Source organism: Pollachius pollachius, assembly GCF_949987615.1.
Source record: "Pollachius pollachius genome assembly, chromosome: 16".
Lineage (NCBI taxonomy): Eukaryota > Metazoa > Chordata > Actinopteri > Gadiformes > Gadidae > Pollachius > Pollachius pollachius.
In genome coordinates this window covers 2,301,285-2,324,259 of record NC_136949.1, presented here as the reverse complement: position 1 = coordinate 2,324,259, position 22,975 = coordinate 2,301,285, and the positions used below count along the sequence as shown (strand labels likewise).

At 54.3% G+C, this 22,975-nt stretch overlaps 1 protein-coding gene across 1 annotated transcript in view; it reads right to left on the bottom strand.

Moving 5' to 3' along the window:
* Positions 1-6: 6 nt before the first annotated feature.
* The window catches only part of LOC307088140 (kinesin-like protein KIF13B), a 31,264-nt gene continuing 8,295 nt past the window's right edge, over positions 7-22,975 (bottom strand). Inside the window, exons 11-42 of the mRNA XM_079753937.1 lie at positions 22,440-22,552; positions 22,069-22,180; positions 21,052-21,264; positions 19,800-19,910; positions 19,419-19,553; positions 18,255-18,385; positions 18,082-18,168; positions 17,631-17,812; positions 16,999-17,206; positions 16,130-16,292; positions 15,498-15,644; positions 14,995-15,144; positions 14,350-14,451; positions 13,212-13,382; positions 12,798-12,955; positions 12,415-12,547; positions 12,035-12,181; positions 11,820-11,849; positions 11,609-11,708; positions 10,853-10,979; positions 10,601-10,656; positions 9,981-10,099; positions 9,181-9,357; positions 8,181-8,273; positions 7,936-8,088; positions 7,755-7,829; positions 7,575-7,631; positions 6,526-6,640; positions 5,996-6,066; positions 5,614-5,676; positions 3,352-5,065; positions 7-2,778 (exon numbers count right to left, since the gene is read on the bottom strand). Coding sequence (XP_079610063.1) covers positions 2,546-2,778; positions 3,352-5,065; positions 5,614-5,676; positions 5,996-6,066; positions 6,526-6,640; positions 7,575-7,631; positions 7,755-7,829; positions 7,936-8,088; positions 8,181-8,273; positions 9,181-9,357; positions 9,981-10,099; positions 10,601-10,656; positions 10,853-10,979; positions 11,609-11,708; positions 11,820-11,849; positions 12,035-12,181; positions 12,415-12,547; positions 12,798-12,955; positions 13,212-13,382; positions 14,350-14,451; positions 14,995-15,144; positions 15,498-15,644; positions 16,130-16,292; positions 16,999-17,206; positions 17,631-17,812; positions 18,082-18,168; positions 18,255-18,385; positions 19,419-19,553; positions 19,800-19,910; positions 21,052-21,264; positions 22,069-22,180; positions 22,440-22,552 — 5,646 coding nt within the window. The 3' untranslated portion in view covers positions 7-2,545. The remainder of the gene's footprint in view (positions 2,779-3,351; positions 5,066-5,613; positions 5,677-5,995; positions 6,067-6,525; positions 6,641-7,574; positions 7,632-7,754; positions 7,830-7,935; positions 8,089-8,180; positions 8,274-9,180; positions 9,358-9,980; positions 10,100-10,600; positions 10,657-10,852; positions 10,980-11,608; positions 11,709-11,819; positions 11,850-12,034; positions 12,182-12,414; positions 12,548-12,797; positions 12,956-13,211; positions 13,383-14,349; positions 14,452-14,994; positions 15,145-15,497; positions 15,645-16,129; positions 16,293-16,998; positions 17,207-17,630; positions 17,813-18,081; positions 18,169-18,254; positions 18,386-19,418; positions 19,554-19,799; positions 19,911-21,051; positions 21,265-22,068; positions 22,181-22,439; positions 22,553-22,975) is intronic.

Below are 22,975 nucleotides of genomic sequence, written 5' to 3'. Positions count from 1 at the left end.
GGGTTAGTGATGGAGGGTTAGTGATGGAGGGGTTAGTGATGGAGGGAGGCCTGGCACCTGCAGCAGACGTATTCAGCGGTTTCTCCTGCAGAAACCGACTCATGCCTCCTCCTCCTGCTCCTCGTCCTTCTGCTCCTCCTCCTGCTCCTCCTCCTGCTGCTGAAGGAGAGGACATGAGGGTTTGGATCAGGCACCCTCCTGGCGTTGGGAGGAGGACCAGGAGGAGAGGTCTGACCCAGGCCCCGGTGGAGGTCCAGACTGGTCGCTGGGCCCCCTCCAGCGGCTCTGTCTCCAGGAGCCTCGGCCGACTGAACGCCGAGGTTCTGCTGGCTTCTTCAGGTGCTTCACAGGAACACTTAGCGCTTGTATCGATGACGGATCAATAGTCAATGATCAGTGGGGGTGTGGAGCCGTCGGAAGGTTCTGGAGACCGCCGTCCAGCAGAGATAAGCTCCTCCTGCCCGGGTCGGCCAGAACGCCTCGGATCGGAGGGTTCAGACCCCCGGCGTGAGTGACAGGACAATGAGACGGCTTCACCCCGCAGACCCCGCCCCCCCCCCCCCGTCGGCCCAGTCACATGACCGCCCAGGGGGGAGGGGGGGTTGTTGCTCGTCAGTTTTAAACACTAGATAGAAATGATAAAAGGTGAAATGTGTATTTATACTTTTTATTTTTGCTGGTGTTAGCAGACGGCCTGACGATCTGTGGCGTCCATCTTGTTATTTTCGCCCCCTGCGTTGGTACTGGTGGTGCTGGTGGTGCTGGTGGTGCTGTTGGTGCTAGTGGTACTGGTTCTGTTGGCTGTGAGGCGGCGCGGCACCTAAAAGGGTCACTGGTTATGCTTCAACAAAACGCTGCCAGGAAATAGCCCCTGGCCCCTCCCCCTCAAGACAGGAAGTAGCCTCCGGCCCCTCCCCCTCCAGACAGGAAGTATTCTCTGGCCCCTCCCCCTCAAGACAGGAAACAGCCTCTGGCCCCTCCCCCTCCAGACTGGAAGTCCTGATGGAGCTCCAGTCAGATGTTTGGATGAGATTGGAGCGTACTGATTGGCCCATGTAGCATTTAAAGGCGGGCTCCTGAGGTTTGGACTGAAGACATATGGGATGCAGGAATCCAGTGTTGCTAGGCAGCCAACTGGGGACCTAGGGTATCACCTGCTGGTTCAGATGGACATGGGTTCAGGAACCGGGGTGGGATCTGGGTTGGAGGGGGGCGAGGTCAGTTGGGCTGATGCTGTTTGACTCCCTATGAAACCCATACCACTGTCTTGCAGCCAACGTCAAACACAAGACGAGGGCGCTCCATGTTGTCCCTGGAGCCCCCTAGTGGCGGTGGGAAGAACAGCACCTTTATTTATCCCTTTAGCGCTGAGCGGCTGTTTTAATATCAGTTTGTCTAAATTACTGTGTTGCCCATTTCAGAATTTAGTGCCTTTTTTGGACAGTAGACTGTTCTGTAATTAAAATGTAGGAGATTTACATTTTTTTGTACAGTTTCTTTGTTGTTTTTTTACTTGTGTTTATTTTAGTATATAAATATATATATGAATATATAAAATGTAAAAGAGATTAAAGCTATATAAATGATTGTGTGGGTATTTTTTAAAGGCAATGCCTATGATCCTCTAATTACTTAAAAAAATGTATATAAACGGCTTAGGAAATGACAAGAGTTTTAAAACAATTCATTTAAATTCTTGCATAAGAATAATTTCTGTTTAGGAGTAGAATAAAGTTTATTTAACACCATTTGTTATAAAATCTTTTGATTTCCTTCACAATCCACAGTAAAATAAATAAGACTGAACTCTTGAACACAGAACATTGCCCCGTTGTGTTCATTAACCCAAGTTCCTCATCTCATTACTTAATAACATTCAAATCCAGCTCGAACAGCAGTAGAAAGCACTTAAACATTAACCTCACTCGACATTGTTAAAAAGTGACCGAATTATACAGAGACGGTGCAAAATGGAAGTCTGGAGGTCGAACCGTCGACTGGTTCAGAACACGAGAAGGTTCTAGAAGGTCTAGAAGGCACATAACAGAGAACGCCTCAACTCGGTACAGCTCTAAACACCTCAAAACGTTTAGGGTCCGCGAAAATACTTTCAGAGTTTGAAACTATTAAAACAGTTTGGTCTAGACTGGTCTGGAACGGGACCGGTCTAGACCGGTCTGGAACGGGACCGGTCTAGACCGGTCTAGACCAGTTCATGTGCTGGTCTCCTCAGAAGGAAGTACCGCACCTCCGCCTCCTCCTCGTAGGGAGACCCAGTTTGTAGTTTTTAATTAGTCTCTCCTCAGGTTAAGGAGTCCATCAGAGGAGGAGGAGCAGGGAGAGAGGAGGAGCAGGGAGAGAGGAGGAGAGAGGAGGAGAGAAGAGAGCAGGAGTCAGAGAGAGGAGGAGAGAGGGAGATAGAGGAGGAGTCAGGTAGAGAGGAGATATAGCGGCGCAGAGAGATGAGAAGATGAGCACAGAAGAGGAGGTCCTCTCCTCTCCTGCTCCTCCTCTCCAGCAGGAGGAGGAGGAGGAGATCACATGATCAGTTGTTCCACGACTTGCGGTTTTCCCCTTTGCTGCGGCTGGCCCCGCCCCCTTCTCCTTTAGCCAATGCGGTGAGAGCAGCCAGGTTGGGGCTGGATCCCGATAGGTTGGCGCCGCGGCGCTGTGGGCGGCGCCGTTTGACCCGAGTGACCCGGTCGGGCCGCACCAGCACGCCGTAACCGTGGTTACAGACGAAGTAGCGCCGCCCGGCAACGGAGCCGTCGTTCTTCCCTGCAGAGAACGTAAAATTCACAGAACTTATAATGTATAATGTAGTACTTATAATGTATACTGTAGTACTTATATTGTATACTGTAGTACTTATAATCTATAGTGTAGTATTTATAATGCAGTTTTCCCCTTTGCTGCGGCTGGCCCCGCCCCCTTATACAAGTATTAATAATACAGTAGCATTTATCGGAAAGGTAGAGATGTTCTACAGTAGACGTTCTACAGTAGACGTTCTACAGTAGACGCTCTACAATGTTCTTATAGACGTTCTACAGTAGACGTTCTACAGTAGAGTGGTTCTACAATAGAGTGGTTCTAGAGTAGACGTTCTACAGTAGAGTGGTTCTACAGTAGACGTTCTACAGTAGAGTGGTTCTACAGTAGAGCGGTTCTACAGTAGATGTTCTACAGTAGAGTGGTTCTACAGTAGACGTTCTACAGTAGACGTTCTACAGTAGACGCTCTACAATGGAGTGGTTCTACAGTAGACGTTCTACAGTAGACGTTCTAGAGTAGACATTCTACAGTAGGCGTTCTACAGTAGCTGTGTGGAGCAGTAGAACGGGGAGGTACCTGCAGGGACCTCCAGCTCCACCCCGATCCAGACCCCCTCGGCGAAGTCCGTCGGGCCCACGTAGCGGACCGTCCCCGCCTTATTGGTCCCCACCGCCACATACTCCCCTTCCTTCAGCCAATCAGGGACCGGCGTGGCGCTTCTGGTCCCGCCTGCGTCCTCAGAGTCTGAGATTATTTCCAGCCTCTCCATTGGCTCGGGGAGGGTAAGCCCCGCCCCCGGGCTGAGCTTCTCCTCCTTGAGGACCGGCTGGAAGGACTTGAGGTCGGAGGACTTCAGCTTCTGGACCTTCTGGATCTTAAAGGGGCTGGTGGCCCCGCCGGGCCCCGGGACAGGGGCCCCCGTCTGGGCCACGAGGAGACCAGGGGCAGGGCTCTGGGTCTGGGGACCAGGACCAGGACCAGGGGTACGGGTCTGGGTCACCATGGGACCAGGAGCAGGGGTCTGGGTGTGGGGACCAGGACCAGGAGCAGGACCAGGGGTCTGTGGGGGACCAGGGGCAGGGCTCGGGGTCTGGGGACCAGGGGCAGGGCTCTGGGTCTGGGGACCAGGGGCAGGGCTCGGGGTCTGGGGACCAGGGGCAGGGCTCTGGGTCTGGGGACCAGGGGCAGAGGCCTGGGCTGGAGCCGGGGAGCAGGCCGGGTCTGGGGGGGAGGGGTCCTGGGTCTGGGAGGGCGGGGCTGGTTCTTCAGGGTCTACAGGGTCCTGGTCCTGGTCCTGGTCCAGCGCCGGGGTAAAGGTCAGGACGGGGATGGGACCAGAGTAACTCTCTACTGGTTCTACTGGTTCCTGCTCGTCTGGTTCCGATGGGGTCCGGGTCATTGTTGGGTCCTGTGGTCCCTGAAGCCCCTCCCCCGGGTCCACCAGGTCCAGACCTGGTTCTGGGTCCAGGTCTACAGGGGGAGGTGAAGAGGAGGCAGATTCTGCCTGCATCAATCGTTCTGCTGAGGACGCTTCTGATTGGTTATTCTCTAGGACCGGGGCTTCTGATTGGTCGTCTCCCTGCTCTGAGGGTTCTGATTGGTCGTCCCCCTGCTCTGAGGATCCTGATTGGTTGTCCCCCTGCTCTGAGGGTTCTGATTGGTTGTCCTCCTGCTCTGAGGATCCTGATTGGTTGACCCCCTGCTTTGAGGGTTGTGATTGGTTGACCTCCTGGTCTGGGGGATCTGATTGGTTGTCCTCCTGGTCTGAGGCTTCTGATTGGTTGTCCTCCTGGTCTGAGGATCGTGATTGGTTGTCCTCCTGGTCTGAGGGTCCTGATTGGTTGTCCTCCTGGTCTGAGGGTCCTGATTGCTTGACCCCCTGCTCTGGTGGTTCTGTCAGAACCTGCGGTTCCAGAAGACCTGATGATGTCACCTGATCTCCACCGAATGGCTCCGTTGCCTCACTCACTTCCTGTTCGTCTGAGCCGGGCTCCGATTGGTCGGGCGGTCGGAGGGACTGAAGGAAGGCTTTGGAGGGGGAGGAGGAGGTGGGCGGGGCCTCCGGGTGCTCGGCCTCGTTGTCTAGCAACGGGGGGAGGTCCCAGCTCAGCGTGTAGACGTCCGACAGCGTCGCCGTGGAGATGCTGGTGGACATGTAGCCGCTGGAAGATTGGCTGAAGGGGCTGTGGGCGGAGTCCTCCGTCTCCGGGACGACGGGGGGTGGGAGGGGCCTGGATACGGAGGGAGCCTCCGATTGGTCCTCCGGTGGGAGGGTGTGCGGGGTCGGAACCTGTTTCCATGACAACGCCAGCGTTAGGGTCGACGCGGGGGATCGACAGAAAAAACAGACGAACCACGCTCGGCAGAAAGAAACGGACCGGAACATCGCCACAACTCTCCTGTTAGCTCATGAATCACAGCGATCACCCGGTTACATTTACATTCATTTAGCAGACGCTTTTCCCCAAAGCGACTGGCAATAAGTACATTGGTCAGAAGAAGGAGAAACAACAACATATCGCTGTCGGTAAAGGAAGGTTGTTCATAGAACCAAGTGCCAAGCCCTAACAATCACTAGGTTAACCAGTTGCCCGTAGACAACAAAGACCGCTAGGGTTAGGCGCTACACACAATGCACGATGAAGTACTATCTTTAAGTGGAAGGACGTACAGCTTACAATAATTGTGTAAGAGGGGTGGGGTGGGGGGGTGGTAGTAGGGGAAGCTATGCAGTTCCAGGTGAACCCGTCAGTCTTTTGGGGAGGCTAGGGAGCGACTCTGCGGTCCCTGGGGTGGTAGCATGGCGCTAGCTGCTAGCTCGCTGTGAGGGGCACTTACCGAGAGGGTCTGGCCGAGGGCCTCGTCCACACTGGCGGACTGGACCATGATGGTGGGAACCGCCTGGGAGAACATCACACAACACCAGGTTACCTTCTGCCTCCTCACAGAGAGGCTGTATGCTGATACATGATCATAGTATGGATCGTATTATCTTTCTAATGGCTGAAATGTCCCATCTTGACTTGATAAAAGGCTTCTCACGTTAATTCATTGTTCATTTCTCTTCCAAAGCACTCTATCTATCGTTATGAATGACTATTGATTATCCATAATTAACAACATTATCATCAGGATTATAGTCGTGTCCCTTAAAACAAAGCAGGATATGAACTCGGACAGGATATGTACTCTGGTGGGCGGGGCTTGAAGGGTTTGCTACCTGCTGATTGGCTGGCATCTCCTCTCTATCATCAGGCACCAGGAAGTTGAGCAGCTTGGGAACCGCCTTGCCTGGAGGACAGGAGGAGGAGAGGGAAGGAGGAGAGAGGAGGAGCAGAGAGGAGGAGAGAGGAGGAGGAGAGAGGAGGAGCAGAGAGGAGGAATTAGAGAGGAGGAGCAGAGAGGAGGAGTTAGAGAGGAGGAGCAGAGAGGAGGAGTTAGAGAGGAGGAGCGGAGAGGAGAGAGGAGGAGCAGAGAGGAGGAGCAGAGAGGAGGAGAGAGGAGGAGCAGAGAGGAGGAGCAGAAAGGAGGAGTTAGAGAGTAGGAGCAGAGAGTAGGAGTTAGAGAGCAGAGAGGAGAGAGGAGGAGGAAATGGAGTGAGAGGTTTGAGGGTGGGGGGGTGACCTTTATTTGGGTGGAGGAGGGTGGGGTTTGGGGGGTACTGACCGGTATTTGGGTGGAGGAGGGTGGGGTTTGGGGGGTACTGACCTGTATTTGGGTGGAGGAGGGTGGGGTTTGGGGGGTACTGACCTGTATTTGGGTGGAGGAGGGTGGGGTTTGGGTGCAGGGTCTGGGAGGCGGAGCTCGGTAGAGTCCGCCGTGAGCTTGGAGACGCAGAAAAGAGGTCCTGGTGGCTCTCCCAACCCTGAGGAACACCACCCGTTACAACACTCTGGGGCTTCACCTGTGGCAGAGCTACACCTGGAGCTACGCTACTCCTGGAGCTACGCTACTCCTGGAGCTACGCTACTCCTGGAGCTACGCTACACCTGTGGTAGAGCTACACCTGGAGCTATGCTACACCTGGAGATACGCTACAGCTGGAGATACGCTACAGCTGGAGATACGCTACAGCTGGAGATACACTACAGCTGTGGTAAAGCTACACCTGGAGCTACGTTACACCTGTATCGTTACCCCTGTATTGTTACCCCTGTATCTACGTTACACCTGTAGCTGCGTTACACCTGTAGCGTTACACCTGTAGCTGCGTTACACCTGTAGCGTTACACCTGTAGCTGCGTTACCCCTGTAGCTGCGTTTCACCTGTAGCGTTACACCTGTGGCTAAGTTACACCTGTAGCTGCGTTACCCCTGTAGCTGCGTTTCACCTGTAGTGTTACACCTGTGGCTAAGTTACACCTGTAGCTGTGTTACACCTGTAGCTAAGTTACACCTGTAGCGTTACACCTGTAGCTGCGTTACACCTGTAGCGTTACACCTGTAGCTGCGTTACACCTGTAGCTGCGTTACACCTGTAGCTGCGTTACACCTGTAGCTGCGTTACACCTGTAGCTGCGTTACACCTGTGGCTAAATTACACCTGTAGCTGCGTTACACCTGTAGCGTTACACCTGTAGCTGCGTTACACCTGTAGCTGCATTACCCCTGTAGCTGCGTTTCACCTGTAGCGTTACACCTGTGGCTAAGTTACACCTGTAGCTGCGTTACACCTGTAGCTGCGTTACACCTTCAGCGTTACACCTTTCCCTCTAACAGACTGTATCTCTCCACCTTTAGAGCGTAACGAGGGTCGGAGCCCTAGAACAGAACCCGGCTGCAGGTGGAGGTGATCTCACCTTGATGTTGTTGAGGCGGTTAGTGGAGCCATAGAGATCCAGACAGCTAGCAGACAGCTGGCCAGGATAGTTAGTTAGCATTGGTTAGCATTAGTAGATAGACATTAGCTAGACATTAGTTAGCATTTTCCTGAGTTAGTTGGTGAATGGTATGGAGGCGGGTTAGTGTAATTAACTCACCTGGTTGACGATAGGGGAGCTGAGATAGCGTCTGGGAGACCCTTTAACGGCTAACTGTTCCTTTACAGCTACCTCCTACACACACACACACACACACACACACACGTAGAAAGAGTATTCTGACTGTGTGTACAGGTGTGTATTTGTACAGCTGTGTATGTATGTGCGTGTGTGTGTGTACCTGTCGAAGGCGGTCCAAGGCGAGGATGTTCTCGACCGCCAGGACGCTGCGCAGGTATTTCTCGATGGCCACCTCGCTGGCCTCTGATTGGCTGTCGTCCATGCTCGCAGCTAGCCGGGCTAGCATCTCCCTGTCCTCCGGCCCCTGGATCTCCTGCGCAGGGAGGGCACAACACGGCCTCACTTAGGATCACCAAACGCCCAGAGGTCAGAGGTCATCGGTAACCATGGCAAAGGAGGACTGACCCCGGGGATGTTGGACACGACCTCAAAGGTCACGCCGCAGCCGGGGATGGAGCTGCGCTGGGACACCCTCCGCAGCAGGCTCTTGGCAAAACCCTGGAGAACATCACGTATAGAACGTAGAGAACATGAGGAACGTAGAGAACATGAGGAACGTATAGAACATGAGGAACGTAGAGAACATATAGAACGTAGAGAACATGGGGAACGTATAGAACATGAGGAACGTAGAGAACATATAGAACGTAGAGAACATGGGGAACGTAGAGAACATGAGGAACGTAGAGAACATATAGAACGTAGAGAACAAGTAGAACGTATAGAACATGAGGAATGTAGAGAACAAATAGAATGTATAGAACATGTAGAGCGTATCGAATGTATAAAACATATAGAATGTATAGAACGTAAATAACCTATATATCATATAGAATGTATAGAGCGTATAGAACGTACAAAACCTATAGAAAACATAGAACATACATAACATATAGAACGTAAAGAATGCATAGACCGTATAGAACGTACATAACAGAGAACGTATAGAACGCACAGAACATATAGAAAGTACAGAACGTACAGAATGTATAGAAAGTACAGAACATACCGAACCTATAGAACGTGTAGAACATACAGAGCACACAGAACCTATAGAACGTGTAGAACATACAGAGCACACAGGACCTATAGAACGTATAGAACATACAGAACCTATAGCACGTGTAGAACATACAGAGCATACAGAACCTATAGAACGTGTAGAACACACAGAGCATACAGAACGTGTAGAACACACAGAGCACACAGGACCTATAGAACGTATAGAACATACAGAACCTATAGCACGTGTAGAACATACAGAGCATACAGAACCTATAGAACGTGTAGAACACACAGAGCATACAGAACGTGTAGAACACACAGAGCATACAGAACATACAGAACGTGTAGAACACACAGAGCACACAGGACACACAGGGCCTGTAGAGCGGGTGGAGCCGACCTGCCGGCCGTTGACGGCCACACACAGCCGTTTGCGGAGCACCAGCTGCATGCGCGCCGGGTGGCTGAGCTGCACCACGGCCCTCAGGGTGAGGTACACCCTCTGGTCCGGGGGCCCTGCCCGGCTCAGCGCCGCGCAGTCGTGGACCGTCGAGTCCCAGGACGCCTCCGCCGTCGCCTAGGAGACCGGCGGGGGAGGAGCGTTATGGGATGACCTCAGATAGACACTGACTTTATTACTTCATTAGTCCCTCTGGTGATGAACAAACTCATCAAACACTGACTGATAACTAACCAACGCACTGTCTAACCAACTCACTGTCTAACCTATCAACTATCTAACCAACCCACTTTCTAACCAACCCACTATTTAACCTATCAACTATCTAACCAACTAACCAACCCACTATCTAACCTATCAACTATCTAACCAACTAACCAACCCACTATCTAACCAACCCACTATCTAACCTATCAACTATCTAACCAACTAACCAACCCACTATCTAACCAACCCACTATCTAACCTATCAACTATCTAACCAACTAACCAACCCACTATCTAACCTATCGACTATCTAACCATCTCACCAACCCACTATCTAACCAACTAAACAAACAACTATCTTACTAATCCACTATCTTTCCAGCTAACCAACCCATTATCTAAGTTATCGACTACCTAACAAACTATTTAACTAATCAGTAGACTATAAAACGTGATCTGACTAAGCCCCTCCCTCCCCAGCTGAGCCCTCCCCCTCCCAGGTGGGCGGGGCCAGGTGGGCGGGGCCAGCTGACCTGGTCGTCATGGTGCCTGACGATGTGGAGGTCGAAGAAGGCGTCCTCGTCCTCCCCGGAGAGCAGTGCGTCCTGTCCCCCCGCCAGGCTGGGGGACAGGCTGTCCTGGAAGTCATCCGCTGAGGGAGGGGAGACAGGACGTTAGGGAGGACAGACAGCTACAGAGACAGACAGACAGACAGCTACAGAGAAAGAATGGGGACAGACAGACAGCTAGAGAGACAGACAGGGGACAGACAGACAGCTAGAGAGACAGAACGGGGACAGACAGACAGCTAGAGAGACAGACAGGGGACAGACAAACAGCTATAGAGACAGACAGGGGACAGAAAGCTAGAGGGACAGACAGACAGCTGTGAAAGAAAGACAGATGGCAGACAACAGGAGGACAGACAGCTATAGAGACAGACAGGGGACAGACAGCTAGAGAGACAGACAGACAGCTATGAAAGAAAGACACATGGCAGACAACAGGAGGACAGACAGCCAGAGAGACAGAAAGGGGACAGACAGAAAGACAGCTATAGAGACAGACAGACAGCTATGACGGACCGACAGAGAGCTAGAGAGACAGACGGCTAGAGAGACAGACGGACAGAGGGACGTGGGGGGGGGCGTACCACTGAGGTCCAGGAAGAGGACCGGGACGTGGGTCTCCATCCCTGGGACCGGAACCCTGGAACACAAGAGGGTCAGGGGTCAGGGTCAGGGGTCAGGGGTCAGGGGTCAGGGGTCAGGGTCAGGGGTCAGGGGTCAGGGTTCAGCGGTTAGGGTGACTGTTAGAGGTCAGGGGTCAAGGTGACTCGGTTAGAGGTCCAGGAGACTGTTAGAGGTCAGGGGTTAGAGGTCAGGGGTTAGCGGTCAGGGGTCACCTCTGGGCGGGCGCCCCCGGGATGCCGCTGCCCTCGGCGGGGACCAGCACGGCGTTCCTCTCCTCCGTCAGCGTGAGGCGGCCCTCCAGGAGCTGGGCCTCGCGCTCCACGTCCTCCTCACACTTATCTACACACACACACACACACACACACACACACACAGAGCGCACACACACACACACACACAGAGCGCGCACACACACACACACACAGAGCGCGCACACACACACACACACACACAGCACACACACAGAGCGCACACACACACACACACAGCGCACACACACACACACACACAGAGCGCACACACACACACAGAGCGCACACACAAACACACACACACAGCGCACACACACACACACACACACACACACAAACAGCGCACACACACACACACACAGAGTGCACACAAACACACACACACACACAGCGCGCACACACACACAGACACACACACACAGAGAACACACACAGAGCACAGAGAGCGCACACACACACACACAGCGCAAACACACACACACAGCGCACACACACAGCGCACACACACACACACAGAGCGCACAGAGTGCAGACACCCACATGTTCTGCTTCAGACAAAAATATCTTCGCAACATGAAAAGGAAATATAATATTCCCATCATAAGTCATTATTTTGCGTCTCATTGGTTTGCAGAGTTCATGTTGTTTCCCCAAACAAATCAAGCAGTTCCTCCAATCAGAACGCAGCGTGGTGACACAGTGACATCCTATAATCACCTGGTTTGGAGACCACCTTCTGGAGGTGCTGGTCCAGATACTCCTGTCGCTTAGTAACCGTCGCCAGCCACTGCTCTCGCATCCTCTCCAGATCTATCTCCTGCTCACACACACACACGCACACACACACACAAACACACGTGTAATCTCTCCATTAGGTTACCATAGCAACTGTTGTCAGTAGGTAAACATAATCATCTCATCTTCTCACCTGGTAGCTGTCCATCTCCTCCTCTTCATCCTGAAACACACAACCACAGCCAATCAGATCACAGCCAATCAAACCACAGCCAATCAAACCACAGCCAATCAAACCACAGCCAAACAAATCACAGCCAATCAAACCACAGCCTAATAAACCACAGCCAATTAGAACACAGCCTATCAAACGGGAGCTATTGAAACCTGGGTGTTCGGTGTCCTCACCCATTGTGATTGGTTGCCTCTGGGGGGGCGTGTCTTGCGGACCTGGACGTCTCCGATGGCGATGGAGTGGATGGAGGCGGCGATGAGGGGCATGGTCCCGGAGTCAGGGACCCCCCGCACCTCCACACACACCCGGCGGGACTGACCCTAAACACACACACATTATACACACATTATACACACACACATTATATATATACACACTCACACACACACATTATATATACACATTATATACACACACGGCGAGACTGAACCTGACCACACACACACACACACATATTATACACATAGACACTGACACATTATCTACACAGACGCACACATTATCGCACACACACATATACATACACAACCCCCCCCCCAGGCCTTGCCCCCACCTGCTGCAGCTGGTAGACCCCCCCTGTGGCCACGTCCCGGGCAGGGAGCACCTCCACCGGGCTGAAGACCCCCGCCTCGCTGAGCTCCATCACCTGGACCCAGAGCTGGAGGCGACGGGTCACCTCCATCCACCTGGACACGCACACACATAGAGCACACAAACACACAGAGCACACACACACACACACACACACACACACACACACTCACATAGAGCATGCACACACACATAGAGCACACACACACACACACACACACACACTTACTTTACTTGACTGTAGAGGACAGACAGACAGAAAGACAGACAGACAGACAGACAGACAGACAGACAGACAGAGGAGCAGACAGACAGACGGGCAGACAGACAGACGGGCAGACAGACCTCTCTCTGAGCGAGCGGGTCTTGGCCTGGATGACCTCCAGGTCCCAGAGGGCCAGGTTCCTGCGGTGGTGCAGCAGCTTGTGGCCGTACACCTCGATGGCCACCGCCCCGTCCGCCAGGAACTCCACTAGCTCCTCCGTCACGCTCACCGTCAGCCTCTGAGCACACGCACACAGGGCGGAGTTAGACACAGAGGAAGGAGTAACACACATCAGGATGGAGTTACCCACACACAGACCCCACCACGACACCCTAACCCTGACCCTGACCCCAAACCAAACCCTTACCCCGGCCCCTGACCCCTGACCCCTAACCCCAGCCTGACCCCTGACCCCTAACCCTGACCCCTGACCCCTGACCCCCACGGTGCAGTGGGGGTCCTTGGCCCCTGACCCCTGACCCCCCATGACCCACCTCGGTGCTGTCGAACACCACGGTGCAGTGGGGGTCCTTGGCCCCGGGGGTCCCCTGCAGCTCCAGCTCGGGGGTGATGTACAGGGGCTGCTCCTGGCCCCAGAAGCGGTACTGGCAGAACACGAAGTTGGACAGGTGGCGGGGCAGCCCGGTGGCCTGCAGGATCCTCACCTGGGGGGGGTCAGAGGGAGGGGTCAGAGGTCAACAGGGGGGGTCAGAGGTAGAGCTGGGCGTTTAATCGATTTTTTATCTTACCGTATTTTCCGCACTATAAGGCGCACTTAAAAGCCGGTAATTTTCTCAAAAAACGACAGTGCGCCTTATAATCCGGAGCGCCTTATATATGGATCAATTGGTTAATTGGTTGATCCATACTGGTTGTAAGCGTAATTGTGTTTTACTTTTTTGTCAGAAAGGTTCCAGTTTTATATCTGCTAAATGCAGCAACTCGTCCTCACAGTTGCGTTGCGCGTGACGAGCTATACAATTAGCACAGCTCCATCTAGTGGATGCATAACGCATCCCCAGTCAAACGCTTGACTGCAGTATCTTCTATGCTATGCGCCTTATAATCCGGTGCGCCCTATTTATGAAAAAAGTTCTAAAATAGGTCATTCATTGAAGGTGCGCCTTATAATCCGGTGCACGTTATAGTGCGGGAAATACGGTAATTTAAATTTAATGGTCAATAGTCGTTTTTATTTAAATGAAAATTGATTTAAAAGAAATCCTGAGTAAAATGTCAACATGGCGGCACGTGAGCGTGTAGAGTTTGCCTAAAGTCTGTGGCAGCCAAATTTTGCTTTAGTTGATCATTGTGAATCTTCAAATGAAATCCAAACTTAAAAAATATATACATTTGTCATTGATATCGGAAAAAAAGAAGTGATTAAAATCGAAAATCGGGTTTGGTTTGAAAAAATCTGAGATTTCATTTTTAGGTCAACTCTTCCAGCCCTAGTCAGAGGTCAGCGGGAGGACCTTCCCACTTCCTGTCTCACAGGAAGTCAGGTACTTACATTGGAGGAAGTGGGATACTATTACTGCACGTTCCTCGTGATAAATAATAACATCATTACCATAATAAAAATGTCATTAAAACACGTTATTGATGCACCACCCAGTCGCCCCCTCTCACCTCGCAGGTGAGGGTGCGCTCTGGGGCGTCGGAGTCCGTCTGGGGGGGGTCGGGGGGGTCTTCAGAGCCACGACACACCTCCACGTGTAACCGGCCCGACACCTACACACACACATTTACATTACATTTACATTTAGGGCATTTAGCAGACGCTTTTATCCAAAGCGACTTACAATAAGTGCATTTGTTACAATAAGTACATTTGTCATAAGAAGTGAAACAATATATCGCTGTCGGTACAGTAAAGACGTTCATAGAATCAAGTGCAAGTATTACAATCGCTAGGCTAACCCATTCCCCGTGTAAAGCAACGATAGCAGCTACTGTAGATGCTACACAATTAAGTACCTTGAATAAGTGCAATGTAGAAGTGCCAGGACGTACAACATTCAATGGTGCATTCAACATTCAACACACACACGCACACACAAGCGCACGCACACACACAAACACACACACAGAGTTAAAACAAGAAGTACATTGGAACCAGTATCTGGTTGGTATGAGTCGGTCTCTCTAGACCCTGGACTAAGCACCCAGAACAACTCTGAATCAACTCTGCCAGGGAGAAACCCTGCTCCTATTGGTCCAGGCCGTTGTCATGGCAACCACAGGACTACAGCCCTAAATCCCCGGCCCACACACCTCCCCCTTCTGGTTGATGATGGGTACTGCGTACTGCAGCCGCACGTCGTGGAACAGGCAGGACAGGAAGACGTTGGCCACGCCCACCAGGCTGTGGTTCTCCTGCTCGTCGAAGAACGGGTCCGCCCGCCGGAAGTACGACCGCGTCACCTGGGGCACACAGGAAGTGACGTCACTGAGCCGTCTCACACACACACACACACACACACACACACACAGGAGGTGACAGCACTGACCTGTCACACACACACACGAAGTGACAACACAGACCCGTCACGTACACACACACAGGAAGTGACGTCACTGAACCGTCACACAGACACACACACACACAGGAAGTGACAACACTGACCCGTCTCTCTCACACAAACACACACACACACAGGAAGTAACAACACTGACCCGTCACACACACACACACACACACACACACACACACACACACACACACACACAAGGTGTAAGGGGGTGTGTCCCTGCGGTTGCTAGGCGACGGTGCTCACGCTGGTATCCTCCTGACAGTCCTTCCACTCCTGGTACAGGTCCTTCATGTCCAGCAGCCTGTTCTCCATCTTCTCCAGGGACCAGATCAGCTTGCCCCGCCCCTTCCTGCGTACCTGCACCGCCGGCTCCGACAGCACCACGTCTCTCTGTGGGGGGGGGGGGGGGTGGTGGAGTTTGTTAGGTACTCTCAAACATTGAGCGCTGATATCTGCCCCCCCCCCCCCGGGTGTTACAGACAGGCCGGCCGTTGCCCTGACAACGTGGGGCCCTAAGAGGAGAGGGGAACGTAACCACGGCGACAGCCTCTGCCTCTGTCTGCGTGCTGCACAGGTGTGAGCTAGGGTTCAACCGATGACATCACGGACCTGAACCCCGACAGCGTGGGGCAGCTGACCCCTGACCCCTGTGGGGGCGGTACCTTGCGTCTGACCCCTGACCCCTTCGGGGCGGTACCTTGCGTCTGACCCCTGACCCCTCTGGTGGCGGAACCTTGCGGTTGACCCCTGACCCCTGTGGGGGCGGTACCTTGCGTCTGACCCCTGACCCCTTCGGGGCGGTACCTTGAGGATGACCCCTGACCCCTCTGGGGGCGGAACCTTGAGGATGACCCTTGACCCCTGACCCCCGGTACCTTGCGGTTGGCGTCCAGGTTGGCGGCGGGGATCTGCAGCGTGACCAGGTACTCGGTCTTCTTGCCGAGCTCCTCGGACAGGAAGCCGGCCTCCTGCACCAGCAGCTGGGTCCGAACGATCTGCTGCCGCAGCCGCAGCAAACCCCGACTCATCATGGCCTCCCTGGAGACGCACGCAGACAGACAGACAGACAGACAGACAGACAGACAGACAGACAGACAGACAGACAGACAGACACACGCATGCACACACACACGCACACACACACACACACACACACACACACACGTATTGGACCCCCCACACACACACACACATACACACACACACAAACACAAGGGCAGGGGTCAACACACACACACGGGCAGGGGTAAACACACACACACACACACATACACATACACGGGCAAACAGACACACACACACACACATACAGACAGCCAGGGGTAAACACACACACACACACACACAAGGGCAGGGGTAAACACACACACACACACACACAAGGGCAGGGGTCAACACACACACAAACACAAACACACGGGCAGGGGTAAACACACACACACACACATACACATACACGGGCAAACAGACACACACACACACACATACACACAGCCAGGGGTAAACACACACACACACACACACACAAGGGCAGGGGTAAACACACACACACACACACACACACACACACACACAAGGGCAGGGGTAAACACACACACACACACACACACAGTCAGTACCAGCTCTAAATCCTGTGGGCGTGGCCACCCAGGTGAATGACGGACAGCCCGGTGGTGAACCAGGCGCTCCCTATCGCGCCGCAGTGTGATTGGTCCTGAGGTGATCCCTAAGCCCCGCCCCTCACCTGTCCTCGCTCCAGCGCCGCATGCGGGCGAGGGGGGTGCAGGAGGGGGCGGGGCCGGGCTCCAGCAGGGCGCCGCTCCTCTCCGGGGGGAGGTGCTTGCGGAGGTGCTCCAGCTCCTGCTCGTAGAGGAGGCGCTGCCGCTCCAGGGCGCTCCTCTTCTCCTCCTCGTACTGACGGCCCAGCGTCTGCAGCGCCGCGTGGATCGGGTCTGGGGGAGGGGCCAGGGAGGTCACCGCAGCCAATCAGAACCCCCCTCTCTCTCGCTCTCTCAGTCTCTCATATGTTAACTGTCTCTCTCATTTATGTTAACTGTCTCTCTCCCTCATATGTTAACTGTCTCTCTCTCCCTCATATATGTTAACTGTCTCTCTCTTTCATATATGTTAACTGTCTCTTTCTCCCTCATATATTTTAACTGTCTCTCTTTCATATATGTTAACTGTCTCTCTCTCATATATGTTAACTGTCTCTCTCTCATATATGTTAACTGTCTCATATATGTTAACTGTCTCTCTCCCTCATATATGTTAACTGTCTCTCTCTCTCTCTCATAAATGGTAACTGCTTCTCTCATATGTTAACTGTCTTTCTCGCTGTCTTTAAATGTGTCTCTCTCTCTCTCTCTCTCTCACCGTCCTGTCCCATGGTGTTCATCAGGACCTCCGTCTGGGCGAACTCGTATCCGAAGCTCATGTCGCCCACTCCCTCGCTCGCCCCCTCCGGCCTATCAGAGCTCAGGCCCGCCTTCATGTTGGCCACGCCCTCTTCCTCCCCCTCAGCCCCCACCTGGGACAGGTTCCTGGGCAGGTTGATCCTGAGAGCCAGACAGACAGACAGACAGACAGACAGACAGACAGAGAGGGAGAGACCAGGTAAGGGACGGCATCCAGCTGAGGGAACAGCATATCAGCATCATGCCGACCTGCCACTACGGTAACCCTGGTTACGGAGGAGTCGACAGCAAGGCCGAACCCGACCGTAACATCTGCTGCTCCCCGTGGCTCCCAGTCAGAGTCCGGGACCCCCCGGGACCCCCGGTTCAACCCGGGGGTGTGATGTCATAGATTGACCCCTGAACCCCACCTGAAGAAGTGGTTGTTGCCCCAGAGGATGCGGTCGCCATGGTGAAGCTGGAGGGGGGCGGAGAGGACCGCTCCGTTAACACACGTCCTGTCGGAGCAAGGAAACAGGAAGAGGTCAGGGGTGAGGGGTCAGGGGTCAGGGGTGAGGGGTCAGGGGTCAGTCTGGGGGGGTACCGTGCGTTGCGGTGGGGGGTCAGCACCACCCCGCTCTGGGCGGTGATGTCGATGACGCAGTGCGCCGCCTGGATGGCCATCCCACACAGCTGGATGTCCTGGGAGTCCGCCGAGCCCACCCGGGTGTGCTCCTGGACGGGGGAGAGGGGGGAGACGGGGGGGAGACAGGGGAGAAGGGACGGGGGGGAGACGGGGGGAGACAGGGGGAGACAGGGGAGACAGGGGAGACGGGGGAGACGGGGGGAGACAGGGGAGACAGGGGAGACAGGGGAGAAGGGACGGGGGGGAGACAGGGGAGACAGGGGGGAGACAGGGGAGACGGGGGGAGACAGGGGAGACAGGGGAGACGGGGGAGATGGAGGGGAGACAGGGGGGAGACAGGGGAGACGGGGGGGACAGGGGAGACGGGGGGGAGACGGGGAGACGGGGGAGACGGGGTAAGACGGAGGGGAGACAGGGGAGACAGTGAGACGGAGGGGAGACAGGGGAGAAGGGACGGGGGGGGAGACGGGGGGAGACAGGGTGAGACAGGGTGAGACGGAGGGGAGACAGGGGAGACGGGGGAGACGGGACAGGGGGGGAGACGGGGGACAGAGAGAGATGCTCAGAGAGGGGCGTATCTTTAAGTACAGGGGGACCCCAACACTAGAATCCAGGGGTGAGGCTGAACCCCCAGCCCAGAGGTTCTGGGTTCAACACCACCTGTAGGTCGACGCCCCCTTACCCCTACCTGCTTCCTCGTGAACATGGGCGTGTCTACGGGTGTACCGTGAGGTAGACCAGCTGGTTGGGGGCGGGGTCTGAGGGCGTACCTTGAGGTAGACCAGCTGGTTGGGGGCGGGGTCTGAGGGCGTACCTTGAGGTAGACCAGCTGGTTGGGGGCGGGGTCTGAGGGCGTACCTTGAGGTAGACCAGCTGGTTGGGGGCGGGGTCTGAGGGCGTACCTTGAGGTAGACCAGCTGGTTGGGGGCGGGGTCTGAGGGCGTACCTTGAGGTAGACCAGCTGGTTGGGGGCGGGGTCTGAGGGCGTACCTTGAGGTAGACCAGCTGGTTGGGGGCGGGGTCTGAGGGCGTACCTTGAGGTAGACCAGCTGGTTGGGGGCGGGGTCTGAGGGCGTACCTTGAGGTAGACCAGCTGGTTGGGGGCGGGGTCTGAGGGCGTACCTTGAGGTAGTAGACCAGCAGCTCGTTGAGGGCGGGGTCAGCGTTGAGGTTGACCAGGAAGCAGCGGTCCTCCACCACGCGGATCCCGGAGGACTGCAGCGAAATGCCCAGGCTCTCCAGCTGCCTCTGGCGCTCCTGAGGACACAGACGCTGAGCTCAGCCACCGGGGGGCGCCACACAGCCACCGGGGGGCGCCACACAGCCACCGGGGGGCGCCACACAGCCACCGGGGGGCGCCACACAGCCACCGGGGGGCGCAGTCACAAGGGGGACCCCACACACTACATAACAGATGTGTGTGTGTGTGTGTGTGTGTGTGTGTGTGTGTGTGTGTGTGTGTGTGTGTGTGTGTGTGTGTGTGTGTGTGTGTGTGTGTGTTACCAGTGCGACGGCCTCAGTCTTGGTCAGCTTGTCCTCCCAGGTGACGGTCATCTCCTGGATCAGCTTCTCAGACTCCTCCAGACGGTCCTTCAGCTCCGGAGCCTTCAGGGACTGGAACCCATGACATCACGTTTAAATCAGGGACTGGAACCCATGACGTCACGTTTAAATCAGGGACTGGAACCCATGACGTCACGTTTAAATCAGGGACTGGAACCCATGACGTCACGTTTAAATCAGGGACTGGAACCCATGACGTCACGTTTAAATCAGGGACTGGAACCCATGACGTCACGTTTAAATCACGGACTGGAACCCATGACGTCACGTTTAAATCAGGGACTGGAACCCATGACGTCACGTTTAAATCAGGGACTGGAACCCATGACGTCACGTTTAAATCAGGGACTGGAACCCATGACGTCACGTTTAAATCAGGGACTGGAACCCATGACGTCACGTTTAAATCAGGGACTGGAACCCATGACGTCACGTTTAAATCAGGGACTGGAACCCATGACGTCACGTTTAAATCAGGGACTGGAACCCATGACGTCACGTTTAAATCAGGGACTGGAACCCATGACGTCACGTTTAAATCAGGGACTGGAACCCATGACGTCACGTTTAAATCAGAGACTGGAACCCATGACGTCACGTTTAAATCAGGGACTGGAACCCATGACGTCACGTTTAAATCAGGGACTGGAACCCATGACGTCACGTTTAAATCAGGGACTGGAACCCATGACGTCACGTTTAAATCAGGGACTGGAACCCATGACGTCACGTTTAAATCAGGGACTGGAACCCATGACGTCACGTTTAAATCAGGGACTGGAACCCATGACGTCACGTTTAAATCAGGGACTGGAACCCATGATGTCACGTTTAAATCAGGGACTGGAACCCATGACGTCACGTTTAAATCAGGGACGAGAACCCATGACATCACGTTTAAAATCATGACATAAAGTTTAAATCAGGGACTGGAACCCATGACATAACGTTTAAATCAGGGAAGAGAACCCATGACATCACGGTTTATATCAGGGGCTAAAACTCATTACATCAATGTTTAAATCAGAGACTAGATACCATGAGATCACCGTTCAAAACCACGGACTAGAACAGCATGACATCATCATTTAAATCAGGGACTGGAACCCATGAATAAACTGTAAAACTTCGGCACTCTATCACGTGGTTTAACTCCCGGCTCGTGACCCCTCTCCCCCCCCTGGGTCCTGACCTCAGCCTGGGTCAGCTGGTCGCGGAGCTTCTCCACCTCCTCCCGGAGCTCCCTGATGATGCGGGCGTTGGGGTCCTCGTTGACCACGGCGTGGTTCACGATGCTCTTGGCGCGGTCGGCGTAGCGCAGCGTCGACAGCGTCTCCTCGTAGTTGTCTGCCGCCGGGCTCACCGTGGCAACCATCGCCGTCCGGCTGTTGCCGCCCAGACTGTCCTGAGGAGCAGACTCAAGGTTAGACCCGGGCGGAAAGATCGGCTCACACGGCACACGACTCGGCCTGGACTCAGAGAGCCACCACAGGTACAGGTCAGACAGGTGGAGGGGAGACAGGTCAGACAGGTGGAGGGGAGACAGGTCAGACAGGTGGAGGGGAGACAGGTGGAGTTGAGACAGGTGAGGACAGGTAAAGGTGAGGCATCTGAGACAGGGGGAGGCTAGACAGGTGGAGGTGAGACAGGTGGAGTTGAGACAGGTTAAGTAGAGACAGAAAAAGGGGGGGGACTTTGAGCAGCCAGGTGAGGACAGACAGACAGGTTAAGGGGAGACAGGTAAAGGGGCGGTACCTTGACCAACCAGGTGAGGACAGGTGGAGGTAAGACAGGTGGAGGTGAGACAGGTAAAGGTGAGGACAGACGGACAGGTATCGGGGATACAGGTAAAGGAGAGAAAGGTAAAGGGGATACAGGTAAAGGAGAGACAGGTAGAGGTGAGACAGGTAAAGGAGAGACAGGTGAAGGGGCGGTACCTTGAGCAGCCAGGTGAGGACAGACGGACAGGTATCGGGGATACAGGTAAAGGAGAGGAAGGTAAAGGGGATACAGATGAAGGAGAGACAGGTATCGGGGAGACAGGTAAAGGAGAGACAGGTAAAGGGGCGGTACCTTGAGCAGCCAGGTGAGGACAGACGGACAGGTATCGGGGATACAGGTAAAGGAGAGAAAGGTAAAGGAGATACAGGTAAAGGAGAGACAGGTAGAGGTGAGACAGGTAAAGGAGAGACAGGTAAAGGGGCGGTACCTTGAGCAGCCAGGTGAGGACAGAGTCTCTGTAGGGGACGAACTTGTTCTTGTTCTTTCCGGCTCCCTGCTCGGCCAGCGCTGAGATCACCAGACCCAGCGTGCTCAGGGACCTGGGGTCAGGGGTCACAGAGAGCTCTGATTGGCTGACCCGATATCAACTAGACTTCTGATTGGCTGACCTTGGATCAACTAGACCTCTGATTGGCTGACCTTGGATCAACTAGACCTCTGATTGGCTGAGCTAAGATCAACTAGACCTCTGATTGGCTGGCCTTGGATCAACCACACCTCTGACTGGCTGACCTTAGATCAACGAGACCTCTGATTGGCTGACCTGAGGTCCCCGACAGCTGATTGGCCGAGGCCTACCTGTTGATGTTGCTGCCCTCCTTCAGCCTCTCGCCTGCCGCCCCGGTCTTGGCGGCTCGTTCGCTGCCGGCGAGGTCCACCAGGCTGAGCTTGCTCACCTTCTCTCCCTGAGTCTGGAGACACAGGAACACCCAACAGGCTGTAGGGCCAGACAGCACTGAACCGCCTGCCCACTGCAGCCTTCAGACAGCACTGAACCGCCTGCCCACTGCAGCCTTCAGACAGCACTGAACCGCCTGCCCATTGCAGCCTTCAGACAGCACTGAACCGCCTGCCCACTGCAGCCTTCAGACAGCACTGAACCGCCTGCCCACTGCAGCCTTCAGACAGCACTGAACCGCCTGCCCACTGCAGCCTTCAGACAGCACTGAACCGGATGGACACTGGACACATTAGTGAGTGAGTGAGTGAGTGAGTGAGACAAAGTGAGATTGTGTGTGAGTGAGAGTGAGAGTGTTACCCCAGTCGTGCGGTCCAGTAGTGTGTGTGTGTGTGTGTGTGTGTGTGTGTGTGTGTGTGTGTGTGTGTGTGTGTTA